This window comes from Pelecanus crispus, chromosome 1, assembly GCF_030463565.1.
Source record: "Pelecanus crispus isolate bPelCri1 chromosome 1, bPelCri1.pri, whole genome shotgun sequence".
NCBI classification, from domain to species: Eukaryota; Metazoa; Chordata; class Aves; order Pelecaniformes; family Pelecanidae; genus Pelecanus; species Pelecanus crispus.
Genome location: NC_134643.1, coordinates 227,235,737 through 227,263,083, shown reverse-complemented (window position 1 = coordinate 227,263,083; position 27,347 = coordinate 227,235,737). Strand labels below are relative to the sequence as shown.

At 48.4% G+C, this 27,347-nt stretch overlaps 1 protein-coding gene across 1 annotated transcript; it reads right to left on the bottom strand.

Annotated features, from left to right (window-relative positions):
- RRM1 (ribonucleotide reductase catalytic subunit M1) lies at positions 1–21,732 on the bottom strand. The gene is made up of 19 exons (XM_075716689.1): positions 21,701–21,732; positions 19,978–20,066; positions 18,023–18,200; positions 17,436–17,536; positions 16,751–16,810; positions 15,366–15,405; positions 14,222–14,384; positions 13,510–13,651; positions 12,762–12,845; positions 11,967–12,128; positions 10,942–11,021; positions 9,988–10,189; positions 8,770–8,919; positions 6,400–6,621; positions 5,889–5,965; positions 4,883–5,018; positions 3,492–3,587; positions 1,587–1,775; positions 1–1,255 (listed from the first exon to the last, which is right to left on the bottom strand). Exons 1-19 carry the CDS (start codon positions 21,717–21,719, stop codon positions 1,067–1,069), a joined length of 2,379 nt encoding a protein of 792 aa, XP_075572804.1. The 5' UTR covers positions 21,720–21,732; the 3' UTR covers positions 1–1,066.
- Positions 21,733–27,347: the final 5,615 nt, after the last annotated feature.

Sequence of the window (27,347 nt, the reverse complement as noted above, 5' to 3'; positions counted from 1 at the left end):
TGACATTCCACATTTTATTGAGCTTGGCTGGATTAAAGGGTTAGTTGTATGGTACATGAATTCAATAAATATTTAAGAACTGGATGATGAAGCCCCATCACAGTAGAGCAGGGAGTTAAGTACATGGGTAAGTAAAACTGTATTATTTTTAAAAGATCAAATAAGTGGCTGGGGTGGATAAATGCAACTCTTGAAAAAAAGATGGCGTGTGCACTTCAGAAGGCTTTCTGGCCAAGGACAGCACGGAAGGCCATTACCAAAGTGACTGATAAATTAGAGTGGGTTTTTAATGCAGAATAAAATGCACTGCAGCAGTTCTGCCATTTCCTGGTCAGAACTGAAAAGGAACATTTACCAAGCACAATGCTCTGCCCTGTCAGGCTGGATGGAGAAGATGAACTCTCCAGGTAGCAACGCACCTACCACCAGTCTGCGCCTTTAAAAAGCTTTTTGGAAAAAGGAGGGGACAAGGAGAATAAGAAATGGCAGCAGAAGGGTCTCACTGGCAGGTGTGCACACACTCCAGCTTTCTAAGAAAATTGCTAAGAAATTTCTAAGAAATTGCTCCTTTGCCGTGACAGACAGGACAGCAAGCGTCCAACACACCCAGCCTAGGGATGTTTTCCTGCTGTCTTATCACAGCAAAGGAGAAGGTATCAGTCAGGTCCGCTTCTTTCTCTGAAGACATGAGTAACAGTAATAAATGAAAAGAGTTGTCTGAAGTCCCCAGGACAGATCTTTAAGTTAAGTGGCATCAGCACTTTCCCTGTCTGTTCAGGAAAACTCCTGCCTATAGGGTTCAACGTAAGACGATGCAAGAGCACTTTAGTTTTCAGAAAGCCCAGCTACTAAAGCGATACACAAACTTGTTACCTATTCCTGTTACCTACCCATTCCTGTGCACCAACCCCCAACTGGATGGAGAAGCTACAATACACTACTGTGATCACCCCCTCCTGCCACAGTTCCAGCAAACCTCTACATCCTGAAGTTATAGCAGACACTTCTATCTTAGAAGGAATCCAGCCAGGTGGAATGGCTTTGCTGGCACTGCAGGGCAGATCCATTAGGAGCCACACATCATACACTCATCCCGGTTCTCCAGGGAGCACACCATGGCTGCTTTATTCCTCTCCTTCTCTTCCTCTTCCCTGGAGGCCTTCTCCCGCTCTCTGAGTTTCTCTTTGTTCAGGGTGAACTGGATAGGGTTAGCAGCTGGTTTTGTCCGTAGATAGTACATGCCGGTCTTCAGACCCTGCAGAGCAAAAGCAGGAGCTGGAATCAGCTGGAGGTCAGACAAACAATACAGCCAAACTCTGAACTGCTGAGGCCGACCTCCCTTAGCCCGTACCACTGTACCGGCCTCACAGCGAGGGCCAGCAGTCAGCATTAATGGGAGCAACGCTACAAGCGTCCATAGCTTTATTGCTCTAGAGAGATATTCCACTAGTACGACTGGATTCTTGGAAAGAAACGACCGTTTACCCTTCTAAGAATCAGAGAGACCAACTTTCCACAAAAGAACTTATCAGCCCCCATTTGCTATCTGTTCTGAACAAGGCTCCCACCCCACCCCTCCCAGATACCTGCTTCCACCCGTAGAAGTGCATGCTGGTGAGTTTGCCGTAGTTGGGTTCTGCAATGTGGATGTTGAGAGACTGGCTCTGATCAATGAAAGCTCCTCTGTCTGCTGCCATCTTGAGGACAGTTTTCTGGGAGATCTCCCACACCGTCTTATAGAGCTGCTTCAAGTCATCAGGAATCTCAGGTATATTCTAAAACGAACAGGAAGAGTTTTCCAATGCACTGTAACCAGTGACTGCCCAAATGTCGTGGTTTAGCCCCAGCCAGCAACTCAGCACCACGCGGCCGCTCGCTCACTGCCCCTGTCCCGATGGGATGGGGGAGAGAATCGGAGGAGTAGGAGTGAGAAACACTCCTGGGGTGAGATAAGAACAGGTTAATAATTGAAATAAAGTAAAATGGTAATGATAATAATAACAATAGAATAATAGTAATAATACTAGAGAAAGCAAGTGATGCCCAATGCAATTGCTCACCACCCGCCGACCCATGCCCAGCCAGTCCCCGAGCAGCGATCGCTCCCCACGGCCAACTCCCCGCAGCTTATAGACTGAGCATGACGCCGTATGGTATGGAATGGCCCTTTGGGCAGCTGGGGGCAGCTGTCCTGGCTCTGCCCCCTCCCAGCTTCCTGTGCCCCTGGCAGAGCCTGGGAAGCTGAAAAGTCCTTGACTGCTGTCAGCACTGCTCAGCAACAACTGCACCATCAGTGCGTTATCAGCATTATTCTCACCCTAAATGCAAAACACAGCACTATGCCCGCTACTGGGAAGAAAATTAACTCTATCCCAGCCAAAACCACGACACCAAATGTTCATATTTATAAAAATCAAATTCTTCACCAATTGCTGAGACTTCAGCAATCCCGACTAGAACTAAGGCTTTTTGCAGCTGAACTCTGAATCCAAGCCTTCTGTATCTGAAAGCACCCAAGCATAAAGAAACCTTACTTGCTGAAACAGGACAGCTTATTCTGGGGAATTTGAGAGAAAAAGCTGTTTGCAAATGGGCCATTACTGTTTTGTCCTAAATAGTTGGGAAGTCTTACAAAAAGCAATCCAGCAGCTAGTACCCGCCCCAAACTTCATGACAAGCAGGATGCACTTTGTTAGCATGCATGGCTCCAAGCACAAGTCACAGCAGTATTTCAGTCATAGAATCATAGAATCGTTTAGGTTGGAAAAGACCTTTAAAATCATCCAGTCCAACCAGTAACCTACACTACCAAGTCCACACTAAACCAATCAAGGGTAGACTAGACTAAACCATGTCCCCAAGTGCCACCTCTGCCCATTTTTTGAACACTTCCAGGGATGGGGACTCCCCCACCTGTTGGCAGCCTGTTCCAATGCTTGACTACCCTTTCCGTGAAGAAATTTTTCCTAATATCCAACCTAAACCTCCCCTGGCGCAGCTTGAGCCCATTTCCTCTCGTCCTAAACTCCACAGCATAAATGATTCATCCCACACAGGCTCTTCCACACGTAACTTCTGGATCGGGATGTCATATACTCAGCTCCTGTCTCAGGCCTACTCCCTGCTATGAAATTACCCCTTTATAATCTTTATGATAATGGGAATCCAAACATTTGTAGAATCTGCATAAAGTAGCGCAGCCTGACTCGGTATTTGTTCTAGCAATAATTAGCAGCACACTTCCATTGGGCTTCTCTATGACACGGGCACACTCCAGCGGGAACAAATTACCACCGAGATCAGACACATCCCCTCACATTTCTAATGGAAATGCTACACATTACAGTTTTTCCTCCCCAGGCTAGCTGAATCACTCATATACAGCAAACTTCAGAAGCGCCGCGTGGCAAATCAGCTCCCCAGCCATCCAGCCAGCACTTCCCAGACCAGCAGGAATCCCTGCGCCATTCTCCCTGGTTTTTCACACGTACCTGGATAGAGCCGTTGTGGGCAATGATTTGGTTTTTCATCTCCTCATTCCACAGGCCCCTCTCTGTGAGATCTTTCAACAAGTGCGGATTCACAACCTGTAAGGGGCCAAAGAATGAAAGCACTGTATATTCTGCTAAGCTATACGCCCTGCCTGATGGCACAGACGCACCTCCCTAGAGGAAGCAAATCCACCCCAACGTGCACAGGTTTTTTAAATGGTTAAACGAGACCTTGTACAGTACTGACAAACTTTCATTCCTCGGTCAGCATCGAGGTATGTGTGCAGGTGGCCAGACGAAGGCCCAAGGTTAAAACAACAGGGTAACAAACGTGAGATGCTGCTGGCCACCGCAGAACACAGAAGGCTGTCTGCAACGCCCGGCTGACACCAACCTGGGGCTAAACGCGTAGGACAGCAATGGAGAAGTTACTGGATGTTCCGAATGTGAAAGGGGGAGGTGTGGAACTCTGCTGCATGAGGAATGCCAAAAGGTGTGAAAGGGAGAGATCTTGACTTACCAGGGCCACTGACCGCAACCTGAATTACTCAATAAGGGTGGAAACAATCATCAAGACTGGGGTCAGAAGGGGAAAGAACAAAATAGGTGCAGGCTGTTTATTTAGGAGGAAAAAAAAAAAAAAAAAACCACCAAACCAGTGAACATTTGCTTGCTGGGACTGTTTGGGGATACCTGTCCGGCAGCCCTGCACCTGACCTACACAGTGGAGCAGGTTGATAAACCTCTTGTTCTGCCCTCACCACGTGTGTCCGGTTTGATCCCGCAGGCAGGAGGAAAGAGCGCTCTCCCTAACGTCGGTGAGGGGACACCCCAGAGGGGATGCAGGGCAGACCAGACCTCCCTAACAGTTAGATAGTCCCCTTGTCTCTTTGCTAACGCCGGCCTCCAGAACTCAAATTGTTTCATACTCTTTCCTAAATGAGACACCCCTCTGGACCTGTAAAGCTTTTACACTCTTCAGATTTGTTCGGTGCTTTACATACAGCTCTTTCCTTGGGACTGTGCAAAGCAGCACCGTGGTCTCATTCCTCCCATAGCACGCATGTCCCTTCAATAATTTCACTCATCATCACTCATTTAGCACATGTATTCCTGCAGGCCATCCTGAGGCCTCATAAAGGTTTTTTCCAGACAAAAGCAGCACTTCTTTAAAATTTTGCACATTCCACAACATTGTGGAATAGGCAAAACTGCACTACTACAGCACATAGTACAGGCTAGACATTCCCCTTGGCGCTTTTGGCCTTCGACATAAACATCTAACCGAACTGAGTTACCAAGTTTGTGGCCTCCATCTTGTCTTTCTTAGCAGCGAAAGTCATCAAAGATATGAAAACAGAAAAGCTCTTTCCCGCAGCTGCTTCGCTTACCTGAAACTCTCCTGAGAGGACCCTGCGCGTGTAGATGTTACTGGTGTAGGGCTCGATGGATTCGTTATTGCCCAAGATCTGAGCAGTAGAAGCAGTTGGCATGGGAGAAAGGAGAAGGCTGTTTCTGACACCATATCTAGGAAAAATAGTCAAGAGTTAGAAAGCTTCAACCAAGTGAGACAAGACAGAAAAGACCCAAGAATAGCACAGTTTATATACTGTCTGCAAAGAGCTAAGAGAGACAGTACAAGGAAGTCTCAGCTCACACGCTCAGAAATCTCACCTTCTCAGGGTAACCTGAAAACCCTCAGATTACCTGCAGCAAAAAAAGGGAAGCTCCACTAAACTTATAATGTGGATCAACATGGAAGCATAACTAAAGTCTTTGCTATTTTCATCTTTAATCAGAGGCCTTCCCAAATTATTCAGTCATGAGAAAGGGTGCACAGAAAAAAAAAAAAAAAAAGTCAGGCACTCCACAATTCCACAGCACTCAGGCAAAACCAAAATGAGCGGCCCACGAAGAGCCTGAGACCTCTCCATGCATGAGACAGTAGGCAGATTTATTAATTTAAAAATTAGACCCACACAAATTGAACAAATTCAATCCAGGCACTTCACGCTTTAACGATTCCTGTCTTCAGGATGTTAAAAGGCTCAGCTACTGTTCCCTGTCAGTGGGGAAAGAGTTCCCAAACCCGGCTGACACTGCCTCACTCATCACTACATTTGTTTAACTGGAACACAAACCATTCTGCTGATGCATCCAAGACGACTTAAGAGCTCAGCTAAATCAGTCTAGGGCGTGGGCTCTCTCTGGCTTGTAGGAACAAAAATGAAAGAAAACCATCCACAAAACAGTTTTGAAGAAAGATCTATGATCTACTGGGGCGGAGGGGAAATGCATTGGACCATTTTTACACTTGTGCCCTACCTTTTGTCTTTAGTCAGTCAGAACATATCAAGTGTATTTTACATCTAATACAAACCATGCAGGACTACTCACTTAGCAATCTTCTCCTTTAAAGCCTTCCAGTCCCAAAGATCAGACGGGGTGACATTCCACATGTCATACTGAAGAATCTGAAGAACACAGGTGCAGTCCAAATTAGACAGGGAGCTCTTTTCTCCATGTTTTATAAATCACACTGTAAATTGACCTGTTAACCTATTAACTATTCTCTGTAACTCAGCCTCAGGGAAGCTCCTGTATCACAATCTTACAAACACTCAATTTTTTAATTGCGCTAAACTAAATTGGCTGGGACAGCCAGCACAGGCTGAGTCTTGCTTTTCTTTTATTGCTCTCTGCACCTCAGTTTAAGTTACGTAGTTCTTAGTACACTTAAGAAGCCAAATGATGGAGGAAAACTCAAGCACCATTTGTCCTGTTGCAATATTACCAGCCTAAGATGTTTCAGTCATGCTCATCTCCTTCTGTATCAGAGACCCGGCACAGTCACGTTATCTGCTTTTCATAGCTCTGGCCCCGGCACAGGACAGTCCCTGGTACTTACTCCTTTGCTGACGGGAGAACCCTCATACGTTTCATACGGTCCTTGCTCCTTGGCAAGTTCACAGCTGGCTTCCAAAGCACCGTAGTAAATGGTCTCAAAAATTTGCTGGTTCAAGCGCTGGGCCTCGGGACTCTCAAAAGGGTACCTCATCAAGATGAAAGCATCTGCCAGGCCCTGCACCCCAATGCCAATGGGACGATGGCGTCTGTTGGAGCGTTCAGCCTGCACAGCATTCAAGCAGAGAAAAGAATTACCTTTAGCAGAAGTACATAGAATCATAGAATAAATTAAGTTGGAAAGGACCTCTGAGAGGAATTCTCATCTGTACCATTGCCTTAACTTTTATGGGCCACGCATTCTGCTGCAATAACACACCTTCCAATTCTGCCCAGTTCCCCACTGCTTGCTGTTTGGTGGGACAGGAATTTGAGGACCCAGATTAAGTTTGTTAGAAGGGATCACTGATTTTAATTGCTCAACCTGACACACAGAGGGAGCCATGATTTAGATGTGAACACTAAGCACTCTCTGGGGGAAAAAAAAAAAAAAACCAACAAACCAAACAGGCCCGTGAAGACATTTAAACTCATGCATTCAAATTGTACGTGCTAGAAAAATCTTAACTTAAGATAAGTTTAAGTTATCTTAAGTATCTTCATCAGGTTTGGCATCACACTTTCGGTATTTCCTTACTTCCTCCCCCAATGCCCAGCTCTGCTGCTTGCCTTTCTGTTCTTGTAATGCAACAAACCCTGCTGCCACTCCTCTTCAACAATTACCAACCCCCTCCCCACTTCCCTTCCAGAAAGCTGTCTATGCACCCTCCCAAAAATGCATAAAACCAACAACTCAAGACTGAGTTACACCTCCTTGGGATCTTTCCAGGATCCTTCTCTCTGTTCTACTTTCCACTCCTAGTGCTGTTCTGTGCTTTATGGAAATCCACACACGAGAAAAATTCCAACTGCAGAACCATCTTGAAAGGAGGCTTTTTCTACAACTGCTTCGTGAAGGAACTGTTGTGGGTTGAAGCTTAATGAGTCACTAACAACAGGTCACATCTGCAAACAGGTAGTTAAGGGAACTCCTAACTATTAGCCTGTACTGGATTTGTATGGCAAGGTTTTGGTAGCAGGGTGCTACAGGGATGGCTTCTGTGACAAGATGCCAGAAGCTTCCCCTACATCCGACAGAGCCAATGCCAGCCGGCTCCAAGACGGACCCGCTGCTGGCCAAGGCCGAGCCAGTCAGCAACAGTGGTAGCGCCTTTGGGATAACATATTTAATAAGGGGGGGGAAAAAAAACCCTGGGCAATTGTAGCCGGAGAGAGGAGTGAGAATATGTGAGGAACAACTCTGCAGACACCAAGGTCAGTGCAGGAGGAGAGCAGAAGCTGCTCCAGACACCGGAGCAGAGATTCCCCTGCACCCCTGGTGCAGCCCATGGCGAGGCAGCTGTGCCCTGCACCCATGGAGGCCCATGGGGAGCAGAGATCCACCTGCACCCGGGGAGGAGCCCACGCCGGAGCAGGGGATGTGCCTGGAGGAGGCTGTGATCCCATGGGAAGCCCACACTGGAGCAGGCTCCTGGCAGGAGCTGTGGCCCCGTGGGGAGAGGAGCCCAGGCTGGAGCAGGTTTGCTGGCAGGGCTGGGGACCCCGCGGGGGACCCACGCTGGAGCAGGCTGCTCCTGAAGAGCTGCACCCATGGAAGGGACCCACACCGGAGCAGTTCATGAAGAGCTGCAGCCCATGGGAAGGAGCCATGCTGGAGAAGTCGGTGGAGGACTGTCTCCCATTGGAGGGACCCACGCTGGAGCAGGGGAGGAGTGTGAGGAGTCCTCCCCTGAGGAGGAAGGAGCAGCAGAGACAACATGTGATGGAATGACTGCAACCCCCATTCCCCATCCCCCTGCACTGCTGGAAGGGAGGAGGGAGGGAAAATCAGGAGTGAAGTTGAGCTTGGGAAGAAGGGGTGGGGTGGGGGAAGGTATTTTAAGATTTGGTTTTATTTCTCATTACCCTACTATGATTTGATTGGCAATAAATGAAACTGATTTTCCCCAAGTCGAGTCTGTTTTGCCCATGATGGTAATTGCTCAGTGATTTCCCCGTCCTTATCTCGACCCACCAGCCTTTTCGTTATATTTTCTCTCCCCTGTCCAGTTGAGGAGGGGAGTGATAGAGCAGTTTTGGTGGGCACTTGGCATCCAGCCAGGGTCAACCCACCGCATAGCCCCAACAGGCTTACAAAATCCCTCGCTGATTCCTTCTGGCCAGGACTGAACTGGGACTGCGACAGAACAAGAGGCCCTTTGTCACCAGACTGTCGGCACGCGTCAGCCCCGTGCCAGCTCAGCACAGCACTCACCTCTGGCACAGGGTAGTAGTTGATATCAATGATTTTGTTCAGGTTTCGGACGATAACTTTAGTGACTTCAGCTAGCTTCTTGAAATCATACGTATGTTCTGAAGTGACGTACATGTTCAGGGCTATAGAGGCCAAATTACAAACTGCAACCTGTGGAGAAGACACAGTGAAAGCAGGCATGCCAGCCAACACCCCATGCAAAAAGCACAATCTCAGTCCCAGAGCACGCTCTCCATCCAACCTGTACGGAAACAAAGAACCAAGCAACATACAAGGCTGGAAAAATGCACTCCTTATTCCTCTGCTATGAGTTGCAAAAAGGGTAACGAAAATTGAAAAAGGTTTAGTAGCTATCAATATATAAAAATTCAGTTCTCTGGCTTGATCAGTCCTGTTACCCATAAGCCATCCTTCCAGAAACTAAAGCCTAACCATTTCTTGTCTTCTTAGAACCAGTAGCTGATCTCGGTGAGATCCAGACTATATTAGGGCATTTTTTGGAACAATTTTTAACACTAATATTATTTCCAACCCTAGGAGAATTGAAACGAGTAAGCTAAAATTTCTTGTGCAGTGCAGGCAGGCAAGAGGGCTCTCCATCTCTTCTAGGCTACTCAGGATTTTATGAATATGCCAAAGAGCGTGAGCTAAAGAACAACCAGCAGCTCAGGCAGTAGAAACTGATACTTTCAGTTACAGCAGCCTCAAGAGCTTTACTGCACTAGAAATTCCCCACGCTGTATTAGCACCAACTCATTTCTACGTCCTTCTTTCGCCTTTGTTAGCAATGCTGCGGTCCAAACACAGCACATCCATAGAGCACCAAGACTAGGGCAGTACACAGGGAACTCGAGGGCAACTGATACTGAAATGTAAGTCTTGGGGTAAGAGTGGTACGGTTTTACTAAATCATTAGCCAAAGAGACGCTGACATCAGCTACCAGCAAGCCAAGGAGCTCACTTCTCCCTCAAGCTTTCAGAGGTTCACTTCGATGGGTATCTTGTTTTATACACCAAATCCTCCATGGGAGTTGGAAGGGAGGGGAAACCCACACACAGAGTCAGGGCAAGAGCTGTAAGTACTCAAGTCAAAACATCCCCAGAATTTTCTTAGCTACCTGTTCCCTTCCCCAACCAACAGTCAGACATATTCTAGAAAGCTGCAACAGGAGCAGTCGCAGCCTTCCTAAATGCTACAAGCTCCTGTTCTCCACCTACCTCATCTTTGCTGGTATACTCCACTATTTCCGTACACAGATTGCTGCATTTGATGGTCCCCAAGTTCTGCTGATTGCTCTTCCGGTTGCAAGAGTCTTTGTACAGCATGTACGGTGTGCCGGTCTCTGTCTGGGATTCGATGATAGCGTACCAGAGCTGCTGGGCCTTCACCACTCTGCGGACACGGCCTTGCTTCTCGTAACTGCAACAGGGCACACGTTGCTTAATAATTCCCAGGCTCTCCAAAAATAGCAAAGGCAATCATTTTTAACACAACATCAGGCAGGCAAGACCCCATTCACGTCTGAACTGTGTGAACTCTGAACCGTCCTTGTTTAAAGGAAATAGAAATCGTTCACTACAACATCCAAACGAGTCTATGATTCTACACAAGTCATTCAAAACAAAGCCATCGACTGCTTTAAGTGGGGATCACTTCGGAATTTCCCTCTAACAAGCCAAAACAATCATAGAATCGGAGAATCGTTTAGGTTGGAAAAGACCTTTAAGATCATCCAGTCCAACCATTACCCTACACTACCAAGTCCACACTAAACCAATCAAGGGTAGACTAGACTGAACCATGTCCCCAAGTGCCACCTCTGCCCGTTTTTTGAACGCTTCCAGGGATGGGGACTCCCCCACCTCTCTGGGCAGCCTGTTCCAATGCTTGACTACCCTTTCTGTGAAGACATTTTTCCTAATATCCAACCTAAACCTCCCCTGGCGCAGCTTGAGCCCATACATTGAGCCCCAATACATAGCTCTAACTTGAGCAGGTCACAGTTTGAAGCAAACCGTAAGCAGACATTCCCCTTTCACCAATCTGATAATGGAACTCACTGACCACTTACGAGCCAACACCACAAACCTGTGCTTTGGCTCCCAGATACCACACGAGGGCAGTTCTGTGAATGGATGACCACAGCTTAAAAATCTATTCACTTTTCTTACCTTTCATATAGTTTCTCAAATTCCTCTCCCCAAACCTCATCTAGGCCAGGACACTCATTTGGACACATTAAGGACCAGTCCTACAAGAAGGAAAAATATTCAGAGAAAATCTTTAGGCACCCTGTTAATTAAAGGCATTCAGCTTCATCAGCAGATCCTGCTGTAAACAGGAAGACGCAAACTACACCTCCCCTCCTGAAAAACTAGGAACCAACTCTGCCAGCAGACATGGGGAAGGTGTTTATGAGACTAGTCAGATTTATTTAAAAATTAATTTATATGAACATTTATGACCAAACTCCATTTTTTGTCTTGAAATGACTAGTTCTCAAGCTATAGCCCATTTTAAAGCAAACAGAATCATAGAATCATTTAGGCTGGAAAAGACCTTTAAGATCATCCAGTCCAACCAGTAACCTAACACTACCAAGGCCACCACTAAACCAATTCAGGGGAGAGTAATAATTAATTTCATGTTTCCTGGCTTGGTGGCTGGATTATTTTTTAATGAAAGTAAAATTAGGAATCACTAAGGTTGGAAAGGATCTCTAAGACCATCAGTCCAAGCATCAACCCAACACCCCCATGCCCACTAAACCATGTCCCAAAGTGCCACCTCTGCCCGTTTTTTGAACCCCTCCAGGGATGGGGACCCCACCACCTCTCTGGGCAGCCTGTTCCAATGCTTGACCACTCTTTAAATATAAACAGTCGTATGAAGATCAATCTACTGAGAAGATTTTGATGCTTTAAGAAAACTCCAGAGTAAAAATTTAGTGTAATGCTATCCATATGGATAAGTCATGGGCTGCAAGTTTAAGCACTAAAGCGAAGTATCCCACCAGAGTTCTCCAACTCCATTCTCCACCTGCACAGCCTAGTTCTCAAATAAGGTGCAGCAGCTCTTTCAGGAAGTTCCTTTGCTGCTAGGAAGACAGCTCCGCAGCCCTTCGTGAACTCCGTCCCAGGGCTGATCACCTGTTTCTCCATTAACAGACCTATTCTGCACCAATCAAGCTTTTTACCTGGTTGGTTTCAACTCGCTTCATGAAGAGATCAGGAATCCAGAGGGCAAAGAAAAGGTCTCTGGCTCGCTGCTCTTCTTTTCCTGTGTTCTTCTTTAAGTCAAGAAACTCAAAGATGTCCAAATGCCATGGCTCCAGGTAGATGGCAAAAGCCCCGGGTCTCTGATACATAAAACATTGTCAAGATCAGAACAAATTGCCCTTGAAAATAACATCTCCTGCACTGCTCCTGAGTGCACACAATACCCTAAACTAACCGGAGCTTAGTTTTATAGTCTTGTGAAGGCAATTTCAATATACTTGTTTGCACTACCGTTGCTCTTACTTATTGGAACTAGGCCATGTTACTAGTTCCAGATTCCCAATAAAAACGATTTAGTACCAAAAATATATTTCCTCTGTGTAAAGAGGAGCTTGACAAATCTTAGATTTACTTATTGTGCCATGCTTCCATTGACCTCTGGACTATGTGAAGACAAATGATACAGACCAAGAAGCTTTCTAAAGTCTTATACCTTAATTCACTATAGGGCATTCAAGGAGTGATGAACAACCACTGCAAATGACTGATCGAACACGTGCATATCATGCAGCAGACATAAATGATAAAATGCATAGTGAAAGGGGAACGCCAGAATATCAAGAAGGGGAGAAAACGCCCTATTTTAATTGTGTGTCACCTACAGCCACTTCATCAGCTCGCTGGTGTTACTGGGTCAATCTTTCACAGATGTGGAACCTCTCCCTCTGACCTGAGGTTCCCTTCTTGACCCTAATTTAATGGAAATCCTGTACCTTGTTTCCACCTTGATCCACGTAACGGGCAGTGTTGTTGTAGACCCTCAGCATTGGAACAAGGCCATTGGAATTTCCATTTGTCTGCAGAGGCACGGGAAAAACATCAATATTGAAAAGCAGCTGCCTGAAGAGATGAGTCTACATTTTCTGTATGTCCTTCAGAAGTCTGCAAATTCTTACGCTGAAACCTAGGAACTGAGCACCTCAATCAGTTATTTGGGAGCCCCTTCCCCCTGCCTGTTCTTTAAATAGACAAAAGTGTCTATATCAGCTATATATCTATATCACTGGTTGCAAAGTTAATAAAACGTACCTCCTCGCTTCTTTCCTCTACGTTACGTAATCTGAAGGCTTGCAGAGGTTACATACACTGTGACAAAAAACCCCAAACCACACATCCACAGATGATCTTGAGCGGTTAAGATATACAAAAAGGAAAAGGGCTAACATACAAGTCTCCAAGCGTATTCTTAGGTTGCTAATACATAAATAACTTGGAATTGTCTGATCAAACAGGGGAATAAGATCCTCTTTTTGGAAGGACTTCTATTAGGAAGCCAAACCACCAAGGAAAACCAACCTTTTTGCCTTAGGACATACTGAAAATGGAAGGACTACTGAGCTAAACTGACTGCTGTGTTAAACTGGCTCAATAGAAGCAGCATTGATTTGGCAACCAAGATACAGACATTTCCTGAAACCAGAAGGTTCACCTCTGCCGGGAACACACCATCTGCACACTCACCCCAGCAATATAGCTGCCCGTGGCTCGGATACAGCTCACAGCAAGGCCGATCCCACCAGCAGACTTTGAGATCAGTGCGCACTGCTTGAGAGTGTCATAGATTCCCTCAATGCTGTCATCCTTCATGCACAGCAGGAAACAACTAGTGAAAACAAATAGCTTTAGCATACAGATTAAAACAAAAAAAAGTCAAGAAGTATTTCACCAGGGCTGCAGAAAAACAAGGGTAAACGCTGAGTCTTTAACATGCTACGCAAAGCAAATAAATGAAGCAAAACCATAGGTTGCAAAGTGGAATAAAGGACAGTTTTAGAAAACACCACAAGCAATAGTTGTATCATTGATACCTGTGTTAGCAAAGCAAAACATTTTTAAAGTTCTATCAATTATGTTTGCTACTTTTAGCATATTTTAGAAAACAATTACCAGGATTCATTTTGTAATCTGCAGAAGACTATGTAACTTCTAAATAAAATAGAGGCGTGTAAACATTTCCATTAGCTTTAGAAGCTTATAGACACCTGTGTATTTTTCCCCAAAGACCTCACTAGAGATCAAGTTAAATTTGACAGCAGCTTCTCGAAACTTCATAAAACGATCACAGAAACGCAGCTACTATTTTTAGAAGTTGTGAAAGCATTTCATCTGAACAGACCCGATCTCCAAAACTTTATCCAGTTATGCATTAAGCGAACTTGAAAGCCAAAGGTACCTGGAAAGCTGAGGCCGGTTGGTGCCTGCGTTGAATAATGTGGGGGAGGCATGGGTAAACCACCTTTCAGACAGAAGATTGTACGTTTCAATTGCAGCATCAATGTCATTTTTGTGGATCCCCACCGATACCCTCATCAACATATGCTGAGGACGCTCAGCAACTAAACACAAAAAGCAAAGGGGGGAAAAAAAAGAACGTCAGTCTGACATTTACGATTAGTACCGACAGAGGTAGAGGTCATAGCAATAAGCCACCAACAATGTGCAGTGGGCCACTTGAGGGCCACAGTTTTCACAGAATCATGGAATAATTCAGGTTGGAGGGAACCTCAAGAGGTCTCTAGTCCAACCTCCTGCTCAAAGAAGGGTCAGCTGAGAGAATCAGACCACTTTGCTCGGGACTTTATCCAGTCAGGTTCTGAAAAACTCAAGGATGGAGACTGCATAACCCCTCTCAACAACGTCCTCCAATGCTCGACTGTTCTCGTGGGGGGGGGGGGGGGGGGGGGGGGGGGAAACAAACCCCACCTATATTAACAGTTAAAATCCAATCAAATATCCAGTCCAGCATCCAATTGCTCTCTAGGTTTATAAAATTACAATTAATGTCTCGCCCTTCTGCTGTCCTAGGATCTTCATGCTAAGGGTGTGCAGTAACTGGCACCGACAGCACAATAGCGCTCTCAACTTCAAATTTATTTAGAAGTGCTTAGCATTACAGAACAAGTTATCAGCTGGACAGGAACGACTTCATCTTCTAAATCCTAGAAAACATGCAGCTTTCAAAGCACTAGGGTCCTTAAAACAGACAGGTAAAGCACAGCTGTCCAGGTCACGCTGCCAGCATTTGGAACACCCAAGTAAACTTGCCACAGCGCTGCTCTTCAATGATCAACTGTTTTTCATGCAGGCATACCACTGCCATCACAGATGCTAGCTTCTTAGCCTAAGAAAAGAATTTGCACATGCCCAGAGAACATTTACTACAAACGTGTTGCTATTTTTTTAAACCAGTACTCGATGCTTTCACTGGAATGCTTTATGGAAAGCTATGAGGTAACCTATTTGCCTCCTCAACCCCTGCGCTGAGCCTTGGTCTTGACTTTTAAATAATACTTTAAGCTGATACAGACAGTTCTTACCTTTTGAGTTGATTTTCAGCAAGTAGGAGCGTTCTAGAGTCTTTAAAAAGAGAGAATGCATTTTAGTAGACACGCAGATTTCAGCTTAAAACACCAAAATCCTATTAACTCCAAACTCAAGCATCTTCGTGCTCCTTATCCCAGGCTTCAACAGAAGCACCAACCCTGCACTCCACTCCTCCTCTTGTTAATGGCATAGGATATTAGGTAACTAATGACTAAATAAAAACAGAAGTCCACTGTAAGGTTCCAACACTGAGGACTCTACGCTTTGGATTATGGAGCGGTGGCGGAGCACGCAGCCGCAAGGTTCAACGCTACCGCTCAGCCCACAGCAAATTAAGGCTAGAAGACAAGGGAGTGCTTGTTCTCCACAACCCCACCCCTCCTTAAAGTGTTGTTAGTTATACTACGATAATGCTTTCCAGACAACCTGTATCACAATCTGCAGCGCTGGGTGTTGAACACACAAATACGGCAAGCCTACAGCTAAGGCGGATGCCTTTTAAGCTCGTGCCTAATGGATGACAGCAGTAATTACAGGAGGGGATGTCAGGAATTGCGTATCTGTACGCATATAGAAACACACACCCCTCTTCAAGGTCCCCTCTTTCCCTCCTTGCCTGCACTGTTTCTGCAGCTGCTCTGCTCTTTACACACTCTAGTTGTTTCCTCACTGCAAACTACTTCCCCAAAACAGAAGGCACCGTATCAGGTGTGATGACGGAAACTCCAGGCAAAGACCCCCAGCTCTTACAGAGATTCACAAGAACCATCTGAAGTACGCAGTGCTATGGAAAAGCGAAATGCTCTCCAGCTAACCCTCCGGAGAGCTCACTGCATCATGCCCTAAAACAATTCAGCGAAAAACAGCACGTTATGAGGGGAGCAGGAGGAGCAGATGGTGGGGGCACAACAGACTGGACTGGTTGTGGGGGACATGTTCCAGCAGCACAGAAGACAACAAACGTGTGGGATGACATGCTGAGAACAACTGCTACGCAAAACAATGGGGAAAAAACAAAAAGCCCTTTTTTGGTTTATTAAGAATCAGATTAATTCCTTGAGGAATGGCAGGAGCTGGGAAGCTTTCAACAGCATTCAGCGCTATCCGCTGCGAAACAGTTAGAGGCCAACAGTTAAAATATTACAGCAGCCAAGGGTACGCAGTGAAGCCAAGAAGAAAGTACATGATTCATCCAGTTAGGCTTTGTGCAGGTACTCTGGTTTTTTCTTTACAAACCCACTAACATCCCACCTACTCTGGTGCTGTCCTTGCCCAAATCTAGATGATTCTGCAAGTATTCCCATCCTTCCCAAAAGACTCAGCTCCAGAACAATATCAAACCAGTAGCTTTCGTTATCATGAGTAATGTGCTTTTTACCTTAAAACCAAAATAGTTGTAGGAGAAGTCTCTGTCATAGATAATGGCAGAATTCAGGCGCTGAGAAGAAATAATACAGAGAAAAACTTACATTTACAATCAGCTTTTTTGTGCCTCACAGTAACGTATAACAATGCTCTCATTGTTTGGCATTTCTGGCCTCAAAGGTCTCGTGAAACAGATACCAGATCAGAGGAACAAAGTAGGGAAGAGCACTTGGCTTGAAACAACAAATGCACGGTTTTAACAATTTTTTTCCAAGTACAATGCACTCTTGTTGGCCACATTTTACAGTCTAACTAGACCCTAAGAAACACAAGACAGAATCAAAATACAAATGTGACTTCCCCGTAAGAACACGGACCTGGAACAACTTGAAATCAGAAACCAAACCTCATCACTCCCTTCTGTGCACAAAACAGAAGGTGCTTTTTCTCAAATTAATTAGTTGTGCTGATCATGACTATGAGGACATATTCTACTACAGAAACATCCTTACATGAAGGAAATTCCTACATCCTCTCTTTTAAACTCTCCAGAACAGAGCAGTTATCACCTGCGCTGGTTTCTGCATTGGCTTTTTATCCCCAAACAAACATGGCTTGCTAAAAAATAAGAAAAATAAATTATCTGAACTAGTTCACTGAATTTTTGAAACTTAAGACGTGAAAAAAAAGTTACGTACATCTTTGTTGGCCAAAACTATGTCTAGAGTTTCTTTGGAGATCATCGGTGAGTGCTTCCCATTGTGAGGGTTTATGTAGTTGTAGAGATCATCCATCACATCTACAACAGAAAGGTATTTAAAAAGGACATCCATGGACCTGTATATGCATCATCTGTTATTTGTTTTCAAGGATTTAATGGCAGAACTACTCATCCTCTAAAATAACCCCCTCCAGCTCTACAATCATACAACTTTTCTTCTACCTGCTCAGCACTATTACTAATCTGTTAACCTTAAAAACGCACTTACAACGTTTTTTATAGAATTTATAACACATAATAAATGGGAAAGAAAGTGGGCGCAACCTAATTTCAATCAGTTACATTTTTCAGCAGCCTATTTATACAGCCACTTTTCACAAAACAGGCAATTTCATTTTCCTTGTGACATGCCTAAAACTCCTGTTTTTCATCTCCATGGCATTTTTAGTTAGCCTGGGTACTTAGTAACTTCTGCTTAAGAAAGAGATTTCCATATTTATACCCTCTAAAACTCCTACCACCTTTCTGACTAACTGCTATCCAAGTGCCCCCAGAGAGACTTACCACTGAATACTTTCTTAGTTTCTTTGTGCAAATTGGACACTGCAATCCTTGCTGCCAGGATAGCGTAGTCAGGGTGTTTGGTGGTCAGGGTTGCAGCCGTTTCAGCAGCCAGCGTATCCAGTTCCACCGTCGTGACACCACTGTACAGCCCCTGAATCACCTTCATGGTGATCTGGGCCTGGAAAAGGAAAATTCTGGAGGTTAGCTACCTGTTGTAAAAAAAAAGACCTGTTGGAAAAAAAAGATCCTGATGTTTCAGCCATTTAAGATACGCTTCACTATAAGCAGTATCGTTTGCTCTGTTTGAATAGAAAAGCAAATTAAAATACAAAACCCTCTTGGTGAAGCACCGAGTCCTAAAATTTTAAAGTAAAACTGGGGCAGAAGGGAGAGCAAGGAAAGAGTGAAGAAAGCAGAAACTGTCAATCAGGAATCATTAACAGTTTTTTCTCTGCAGACACTTTCCTAAAGGCTAGAACAGAGCAGCAGCAAAGTTCACAGGGAGAAAAGTCAGACTAAAACAGTACTTGCGTGGAAGTTTTCAAACTCCAAATGAAGCCTGACTTGATAAATGCCTGATGAGACATGGAAGTGCTACACTTAAAATAATTTCACGACAAGAGCAAAAAAACCCCAACCCTGGAAGGTATACAACAGCTTTTGCTTCATGGCTTAACCTAATCTTCATCTGCTAGTTGGGACCTTTCGTGGGAAAAGACTTTTGCATCTGCCATCTCTAAAATATTTTCTGCTTTTCTCTCAAGCGTTTAGCGCTGATCACTACAAGAGCGAGCAGATTCTACACTGGAGAAGAGAGGTCTGATCTAATGTGGTAACTGCCAAATACATCTGGTGTGCCAACAGCCTCATAAAACCCAGATGTGTAATTTTCAAACCTTGCTCTCTGAAAGTAAGCACGCCAGGTTAGAGATTTTTAGTACTGGCTTGTAAAGCATCTGGCACAAGAAGATCCAAGTCCAAAATGAGAAACTCAGTTCCAGGAAGAGAGATGTCGCACACTACTGCAGAATAAATAAGAATGCAGTGCTTCATATAAGATTAGCTTCATTATTCAGACAGGGGTATTAAGAGTCAGGAGGACAAGGAATCTTGCTTCTGTCCTCATCATCAGCTCCCCGTGTCACTGTGTTTCAGTAACCGAGTCACTAATGCTCCCCCTCCTGGTCTCTATCTATGGCTGAAGAGCACAACCTTTTGGTACAGAATGAATGTCAACTATTTTACAGATGCAATTTGCGACACGAAAACAGATCATTAGATCCTGGAGATGGGAAGAGCCTAAGCTGGCAACTCCAAATGAACAGACCGGGTCTGCACATCTGTGTAAAAATCTCAGAGAGATCAACGGATCCACGAGGGAGTCGCCCTCTGCACAGGCTTTGGAAGGAGAAGCTTACACAAATGGGATCAACATGCACTCAAAATCTAAAGGAGCTCGAAAAAACAAAGTAGGGGGTGTTATAATGACAGGGGGGGTTCCATCAGACAGAAAGGACACCTTGTTTTATTAAGAGAGGATCCAGAGCTACTTTGCATATAGTATTGCTCAAGCTTTACAGTTTGAAATTGAGAGCAATCTACCAAAACCAAAATATGTGAATTGGAGCAACAAACAACTCTTTTTTTTTTTTAAGCACAAGCAGCTCAGTTACTTCAAGACCTTTGAGGTAAAAGCAATTTACAATAGGTAAACTGATTTTTCTCCCCCACCATAGTCTCAGACTCTGTATCTGTGAAGGAAAAAAAACCTCAGGACACAAACAATTAGAAGAAAGGCGTTATGAATGCATGTGCCAAGAGTTCCGGCACAGGCCGCCACGCTTGGCTTTTGCCAAGGAGGACAACTGGGTAACGCCTGCTCACCACCACCGGCTTTTAGCAGGGATCACCACAAGGGGCAGGGAACAGGACAGCAGGAAAAGGGACAGACTCACGGGATCGACAAAGTCGGTGTTGAGCCCGTAGCAGAGCTTCTGGATGCGCGACGTGATCTTGTCAAACATGACACGCTCTTGGCGTCCATCTGTTGGAGAAGAGGCTACTGTCACAACAGCTCCCGTTACGGTAAAGAACCAGTGAAGCACAGCATCCTCCTACCCAGCACCTCACACAAGGAGCCAGCCCTCTTTTGGGGGACCTTGGGGTGGGAATCACCAAGGACAACCTGTTCAGGTTCTCCGTTCGGGCCCAAGGAGAGGAGAGGTTATCCCTCCACCCCGGCATGTTCTTACCGCCGATGATCGCTATACGTGGGATCCCTCGCTCAGAGGCACAGGTCTCAGTATAGCGAAGAAAAACAGGGAGCTCACACCGCTTCAAGAGGGGCACGAGTACCCGCTACAAGGCCAAGAAATTCCCACCCCACTACACCTAAAACTTTGCATAAACCCAATTCTCAGGACCACCGCTGCAGGGAGGCGGAACCCCGCCGAGAGCCACCCTGGCCCCCCAAATGCTGGGGACCCCTCCTCTGGCTGAGCACTCTCCCTTGATCAAAGGTGTGGGGGCCAAGCCCAAAGCTCATTGCCATGGGTGGGTGGGGGGTGTCTCCCAAAGCAAACTGAGGGTCTCATCCCTCACTCTTGGTGTCATGGGGGGACCTCCCTCGCTCCGGGGTCTCCCCCAGCGCAGAGGGGTGCTATCCCCTCACATGCAGTGCCATGCAAGCTATCCCCAAAGCAGAGGGGATCCCATCCTTCCGTGTCCCATAAGGGACCCTCCCAAAACAGAGGGGGGGTCCCCATCTGCTCACTTCAGGTGCCGTGAGAGGGACACCCCAAAGCAGAGCGGGTCCTGTCCCCTCACACCGGGTGCCATGGGAGGGACCCCCCCAAAGCCAAGGGGGTCCCATCCCCTCACACCGGGTGCCATGAGAGGGACACCCCAAAACAGAGCGGGTCCCATCCGCTCACACCAGGTATCACGACAGGGACCCCCCAAAGCCGAGGGGGTCCCATCCCCTCATACCAGGTGCCATGAGAGGGACCCCCCCCCCAAAGCTGAGGGGGTCCTGTTCCGTCACACTGGGTGCCATGAGAGGGACACCCCAAAGCTGAGGGGGTCCCATCCCCTCACACCAGGCACCACAACAGGAACCCCCCCAAAGCCGAGGGGGTCCCATCCCCTCGCACCAGGCACCACAACAGGGACCCCCCAAAGCCGAGGGGGTCACACCAGGTGCCATCATAAGGGACCCCCCCCCAAAGCCGAGGGGTCCCGTCCCCTCACACCAGGTGCCATGAGGGACCCCCCAAACCCGAGGGGTCCCATCCCCTCACACCAGATGCCATGAGAGAGACACCCCAAAGCCGAGGGGGTCCCGTCCCCTCACACCAGGCACCATGACAGGGACCCCCCAAAGCCGAGGGGGTCCCGTCCCCTCACACCAGGCACCATGACAGGGACCCCCCAAAGCCGAGGGGGTCCCGTCCCCTCACACCAGGTACCACGACAGGGACCCCCCAAAGCCGAGGGGGTCCCGTCCCCTCACACCAGGTACCACGACAGGGACCCCCCAAAGCCGAGGGGGTCCCGTCCCCTCACACCAGGTACCATGAGGGACCCCCAAAGCAGCGGCAGCCGCCCCGTCCCCCCACGCTCGCTGCCGTGCGAGGGGACCCCCGAAGCAGAGCCCCCCCCCCCCCCCCCCCCCCTCACCCCGCTTCACGACGTGCATGGCGGCGGTCGGCGTCCCGGCGCGCGGGGCTCCCAACGGCTCCTCGGCGCCAAGCGCGCTCTAAGCGCTTCCCGCTCCCGCCAACCGCGCTGACCCCGCTGCGCCGCCGTAGCGCGCCGCCCCTCCGGCTGAGACCGCGGGCGACATCTTGCTTCCGGGCACCGCCTCCTCCTCTGCCCCTTCCCCCCCCCCACCGCCACGCCTTCAGCGCTGCCTTTCGCCCTTAGCGGAGGCTCGCCCCTTCCTCCATCCCCTCCGCTCTCCTTCTTCTCCCGGGAAACACCACCGCGCCTGGCAAGACCCGCGCCGCTTGCCCGCTTCCAAGATGGCAGCCGGCAGCCCGCCTCCCCGCTGCAGGCGGTGTCGGGACGGGAAAGGGCGGTTCAGGCCGGCGCGAGCGCGACGTCCGCAGCCCGCGAAGGCACGAAACGCCCTCGTCCTGCCATAAGCAGTATAACAACAACAGTGGCAACTGTAATCCTACTGCAGCAAGGCCCGGGCGTCGCGTTTAAGGCCGTCCTCGCAACGGGATGCGGCCCCACGGCTGCCTTTCCCGTGCCCCACACGGAATGCCGCTCCCCCGGGGCAGAGGCCTGCGGGCAATGGCGGCCTGTGCGCAGGCATGGCGCCCAGTGAGGGGGCCGGGGCAGGGGGCAGGAGGGGAGCTGCCAGCCCGTCAGGAGAAAGGCCCCAGGGGACACGCAGCCCTCGGAGGGCTCTGAAGGCCCGGAGCAGGGGACACCGTCCTCAGCCGAGGCGGTGGGTGCCCCAGCTGAGGGTGACACGAAGGGTGCACATCCCGCCACGGAGACCTTCTGGGATCTCAAAAAAAGCCCGTGGGCACCCTGCAAAACATCAGGACTGGCGATGTCGACGAGGCGGCACCTGCGCTTCGGGAGGGTGAGCCCCCTCCCCGCCCCCGTGGGCGACCGCCGTCGCCCTCTGCAGCGCTTGTTCCTCGCACAGGCAGGGGAAACGTCTGGGACTCCAGGCAGCGGCACCCCAGGCACCGCTGAGGTTTATGCGCATAATCCAACCCAAAACATCAGCGGTTCCTCTGCTAACCTGCTCTGAACGTCTTGGAAACCAGCGGCCGACCAGCAGCTGTGGCTCTTGTAGGCGTGAAATGGCGTGATAATATCTTGCGTTTTACCATTTACAGCATCTGCCTTTTCTGCACAGAGCCTGTGAAGTGCCTCTTCCCGCCAAGAAGCACACCCGCCCGCAGGGGATGATGCTGAGCACCGTAACACCACGCGGCCTCCTCTCTGCGAGTGGGAAACGGGAAACTGAGGCGAATACGGCACCGCAATGGAAACTTCAGGTTTTGCACCATGAGAGTATAATCACCCAACGTGCAAGTTACCCTTCAGCTGAGGCTAATCCTGCGAGTCTCAGATCCCAGGAGCTTTGGCGGCACAAAGTGGCTGGAAATTCAGTTATTTATTTCTTCTGAACGGGCCAGTGTCACCTCCCACGTCAGGGTGCTGACTTCATTCAGACTTGGAGCAAAAATGGCAATTACCGATTCCTCAGCACCCAGGTTTGCTTTGAAGGTGCAGCAGGTCAGCCTGATCCCGCTCAGCTTGAACAAGCAAAGCAAGAGCACTGCACAGAGGCTGGCAGCCCAAAGAGCTCTCGTCTCAAAGGTGTGACACAGAAAATGTTTGGAACTGATCAGGAAGTGGGAATAAATTTATGGTTGTTTCTCTTCTATTGGAAAAAGTCCTACAGAAAGAAAAAAACATGGCATTTTTTTCCATTTGAAGCCTGAGCTGTGCTCACAGATCTTTGCCCTCAAGTTCTTCTACTTTGTGTTTTATTCACTCTTTTTTGAAAAAAAACAGTAGTAGGTGGAGCATCTCTCTCATTTTATGAGGATGTGACTGTATGTTGTGGGTTAAACTGCTGCAGAGGAAAACCAGCCTCCTCCCCTCCAGCATGGCTGTGGCGAGATCAGAATGACCAAGATAAACCCAACTTTTGAGAAAGGTGAGTTTTGGAAGGAAATGTAGCAACGAAAAACAAACTTCCTGAGGCTGCGCAATACTTTAACTCCACCCAGCTCTGAGACAGCTGTGGCTGGAGTGAAGCGCCTGTGCTAACAGGTTCCTGTTGCTACTCCTTTGCTGATTTCCCCAGTGACATTTCCATTGTCTGAACAGGCTGCTTCATTCAAACTATCAGAGCCACAGGCACATGCAGCCGGCATCTCGGCTGCATAAGGGCATCGAGCTTTTCCCAGCTAGGAAACAAGCGCTGAGCTGGGACAGCACTCAAAACCGAACCAAGATTGCTTCAGTACCTTATATTCACGCAACATGAAGCCACAGAACAAAGGATCTGATCCTGCCATGGATCAAAGGGACAGACATACCAAGGAAAGCGTGGCTCCCACCTCTTGCCCACGCGCTCCTGTCTTACCTAGTATGAAGGGAGCTGTGAGCCTGCATGTGAGTCCACTGCCCTGGCATGCTCGGCAGGGAACGCAGGATGCTGGACCAGCAGAGAGCTGCAGACATTAGCATCTTACCTCGCTCCAGAGCTGACATGCTATGTGATGTCCTGATGCTGACCCCTCTTCTGGCCCAAAAGGTCCAACCTCCCTTTCAGCAGGCAACAGAGTTCAGGCCTCTCTTCCAAAGCATCAAAGCAGCCATTGACAATGCTGATGATTATGTATCTGACTACGTCGCTGGTAAAGCTGGGCAAGTCTTGAGTTCACGTCCTCCCTTTGGAGGAGGAGATTCACACTTGTGCTCCCCATCACCCAGGGAGCACTGTCCCTGGCAGGCAGCAAGTGTCCTTAGTAAGGAGGCTCTCTCTGGTTCTCCTGATTAAGATCTCCTGCTTTTCCCAGTCCTGCTGGCTTGTGCTGCGTGCTTGTAGGTCACCCACTGGACTGGGCCCTGAGAAGACTCATTCCAAAGATCTTGGCAGTGCTGCGGTGCCAGGCTGCCCAGCTGGCAGCAATCCTGGTGCAAGTGGAGAGCGGTCGGGCTTGAGGAACATTTCTGGCCAAAGCAGGGGAAACCAGGAGAACGAGGTGGAGCCCTTGAGTCACAGACTCAGCTGCACAGAGGTGTTTTGTATTGGGGCTGGCTGAGATGGAGTTAATCTTCTCGATAGCAGCCCTCATAGTGCTGTACTTTGTATTGGTGGCTAGAAGGGTGTTGGTAACACACCAGTGTTCTGGCTACCGCTGAGCACTGCTCGCACAGCATCAAGCCTGTCTCGCCAACATTTCCCCCTTGCATGAGTAGGCTGAGAGTGGGCAAGATCTTGGGAGGGGACATAGCCAGGACAGCTGACCCAAACTGACCAAAGGGATATTCCATACCATATGACGTCGGCTCAGCAACAAAAGCTAAGAGAAAGGAGGAATGGGGGGCATTGGTTATTTGCGTTTGTCTTCCGGACCAACTGCTATGCATACCAAAGCCCTGCTTCCCAGGAAGTGGCTGGACATCGCCTGCTGATGGGAAGTAGAGAATAAAATCCTTGTTTTCTTTTTTTGCTTCCATGCACGGCCTTTGCTTTTGCTTTTTTATTAAACTGCCTTTATCTTGACCCACGAGGGTTGGTTTTTTTTTTTTTTCCATCTCATTTTCTCCCCACCTGTCCTGCTGAGGAGGGGAGTGATAGAGTGGTTTGGTGGCATGTGGCATCCAGCCAAGGTCAACCCACCACATATCTTAATCCTGCCAGAGACAAAGGCCTAGGCTGCTCTGTGACTCTGGCTCTGAGGGCTCCTGGGCTGCAGTGGAAGTTGTGGGTATCCTGGGGGGATTTCTTGTGGGATCCAGTCTTTGAGGGGAAAATACAGGTGGAAGAGTCTAATCCTCCACCTCCCGGCTGTTTTGTGTATCTTGGCACACTATGCTAATTCCCCAACTCTGATTACTCGTTCCTCAGTTGTCCTGGGCCAACTGTGTGCAAAAACTCTACCTTAAACAAGACCACCAAAGTTACCCAAGTTAAAAATACCTCTTCCATTTCCCTCTTTTGGGTGGAATTACAGTTAATTCCTTGACCCAGAAACGTCTGTAGAAACGCTGTTCATTTGAAGAGACTGCTTGATTTTTATTGTCTCTCTTGCAAGGTCTAGGACTTGGCACTGCCCCAGGAGTACAGCAGCACTCTGGCAGATGGCGTGAGATGAAGGCAACCACAGTCACCAAGAAGAATGACTCTTTCTTCCTTTGGTTTCCTCCCATGAGGAGCTTCCTTTTTGCTCCGGACTTAGATTCGATTGCAGTCACCCCACAAAGAATTCATACAGTCTTTCAGAGGGGGTCACCAGCTTAGTGGATCACTGGACAATTCACGACCCATTCCCGTCTTCCCAAAGTGTTCTCAGTTGAAAAGAGTTGATTCTGCTGAACCTGTATTTGAAATCTGTCCCTTTCTCCACTCTCCCTGCTGCGGTGGTGGGGGATAGTCGTGGTTCAAGGGGGTTTCCTTCTTCTGAGGAACCTGCTCCGTTCAGAGGTTAGAAGCAGCTGGCTCCAGATGCAGTGTGATGGCACTGGCCAGTGCATCAGCTGTGAAAAAAATGCATGTAATACTGAGAGACAGACGGAAGCTGGTGTGCAGCAGAGGATCAGGGATCTAACCCAGCGTCCCCTGGAAGATGCAGAGGAAAGGAGGCGGAAATGCTAACAAGAACAGAAGATGACTCAGTGGCTGGAACGAGGGAACCGCAGGAGAAGTACTGACTCTTTCACGGAGAGATCACAGTTTTAAGTTGAGCTCTTTCAGCAGCTGCTACTACTGCTGGTGCTGAGCCTGTGCGAAGGCGGCAGCAGTCTGTCTCCCAGAAAACCCGCACCACTATTTCTGTTCCTTATTTGGCTGCCTGGTTTTCCCAGCAAACGGGCTGGGAGAGCACAGACACTAACTGGGAAAATCAGGTGACAGTAACAGGCGTTTTGGGGGATGCAGCCATCAGAGATAACCTGTAAAGGGAGATGGAGCTATTCCTGAAACTGCTCCTTCCTTCCACCTGGCTGCTGTTCAGCTTGGAGGGGACAGCGGACCCCTCCGTGTCCCTTTGTACCACTCCCCCCCTCTTCCTCATGCCTTCATGCCCACTGGCCTGCAGCACCGGGTGGGAGCCTGGCACTGTTGTCTGCCTCCTCACACTGCTCTGTAGCGGGGTTGGGATCGGCTGCCTTGGCAGCGCTGCGGCCCCGGTGCCTTGGTGCCCCTCCTGTGCGGAGCCACGGCTGGGGAAGGCACCGGGCTGCTCCTGCAGTGTGGCTCAGCCATGGGTGTCCGGGGAGCCCAGCACGAAACCACGTCCCAGCAGAGGCTTGGTGCTGAGAGGGGCCACCCCAGAGCACACCCTGCACCGAGCTCTGGGTGAGCAATGGGTCCTGTCTCACCCCGCTGAGCGCAACCCCGTCCCCAGAACTCGTACAGAGCAGGCAGCGATGCCTCTGGTCCTTCCTAACTGCAAAAGCAAGCGGGATGAACTGGTTTTTGGGGGGGCTGTGCAGGCTGTGGGCTCTGGGGGTACTTGTGGGGACCACGTCACAGCAGATCCTGCACCCTGGCCGGGGCGGAGCTGCACCTGGCGCAGGTGAGAGACCGTGGCTGTCCCTCCCTCCCGCCTCTGAGCAGGAA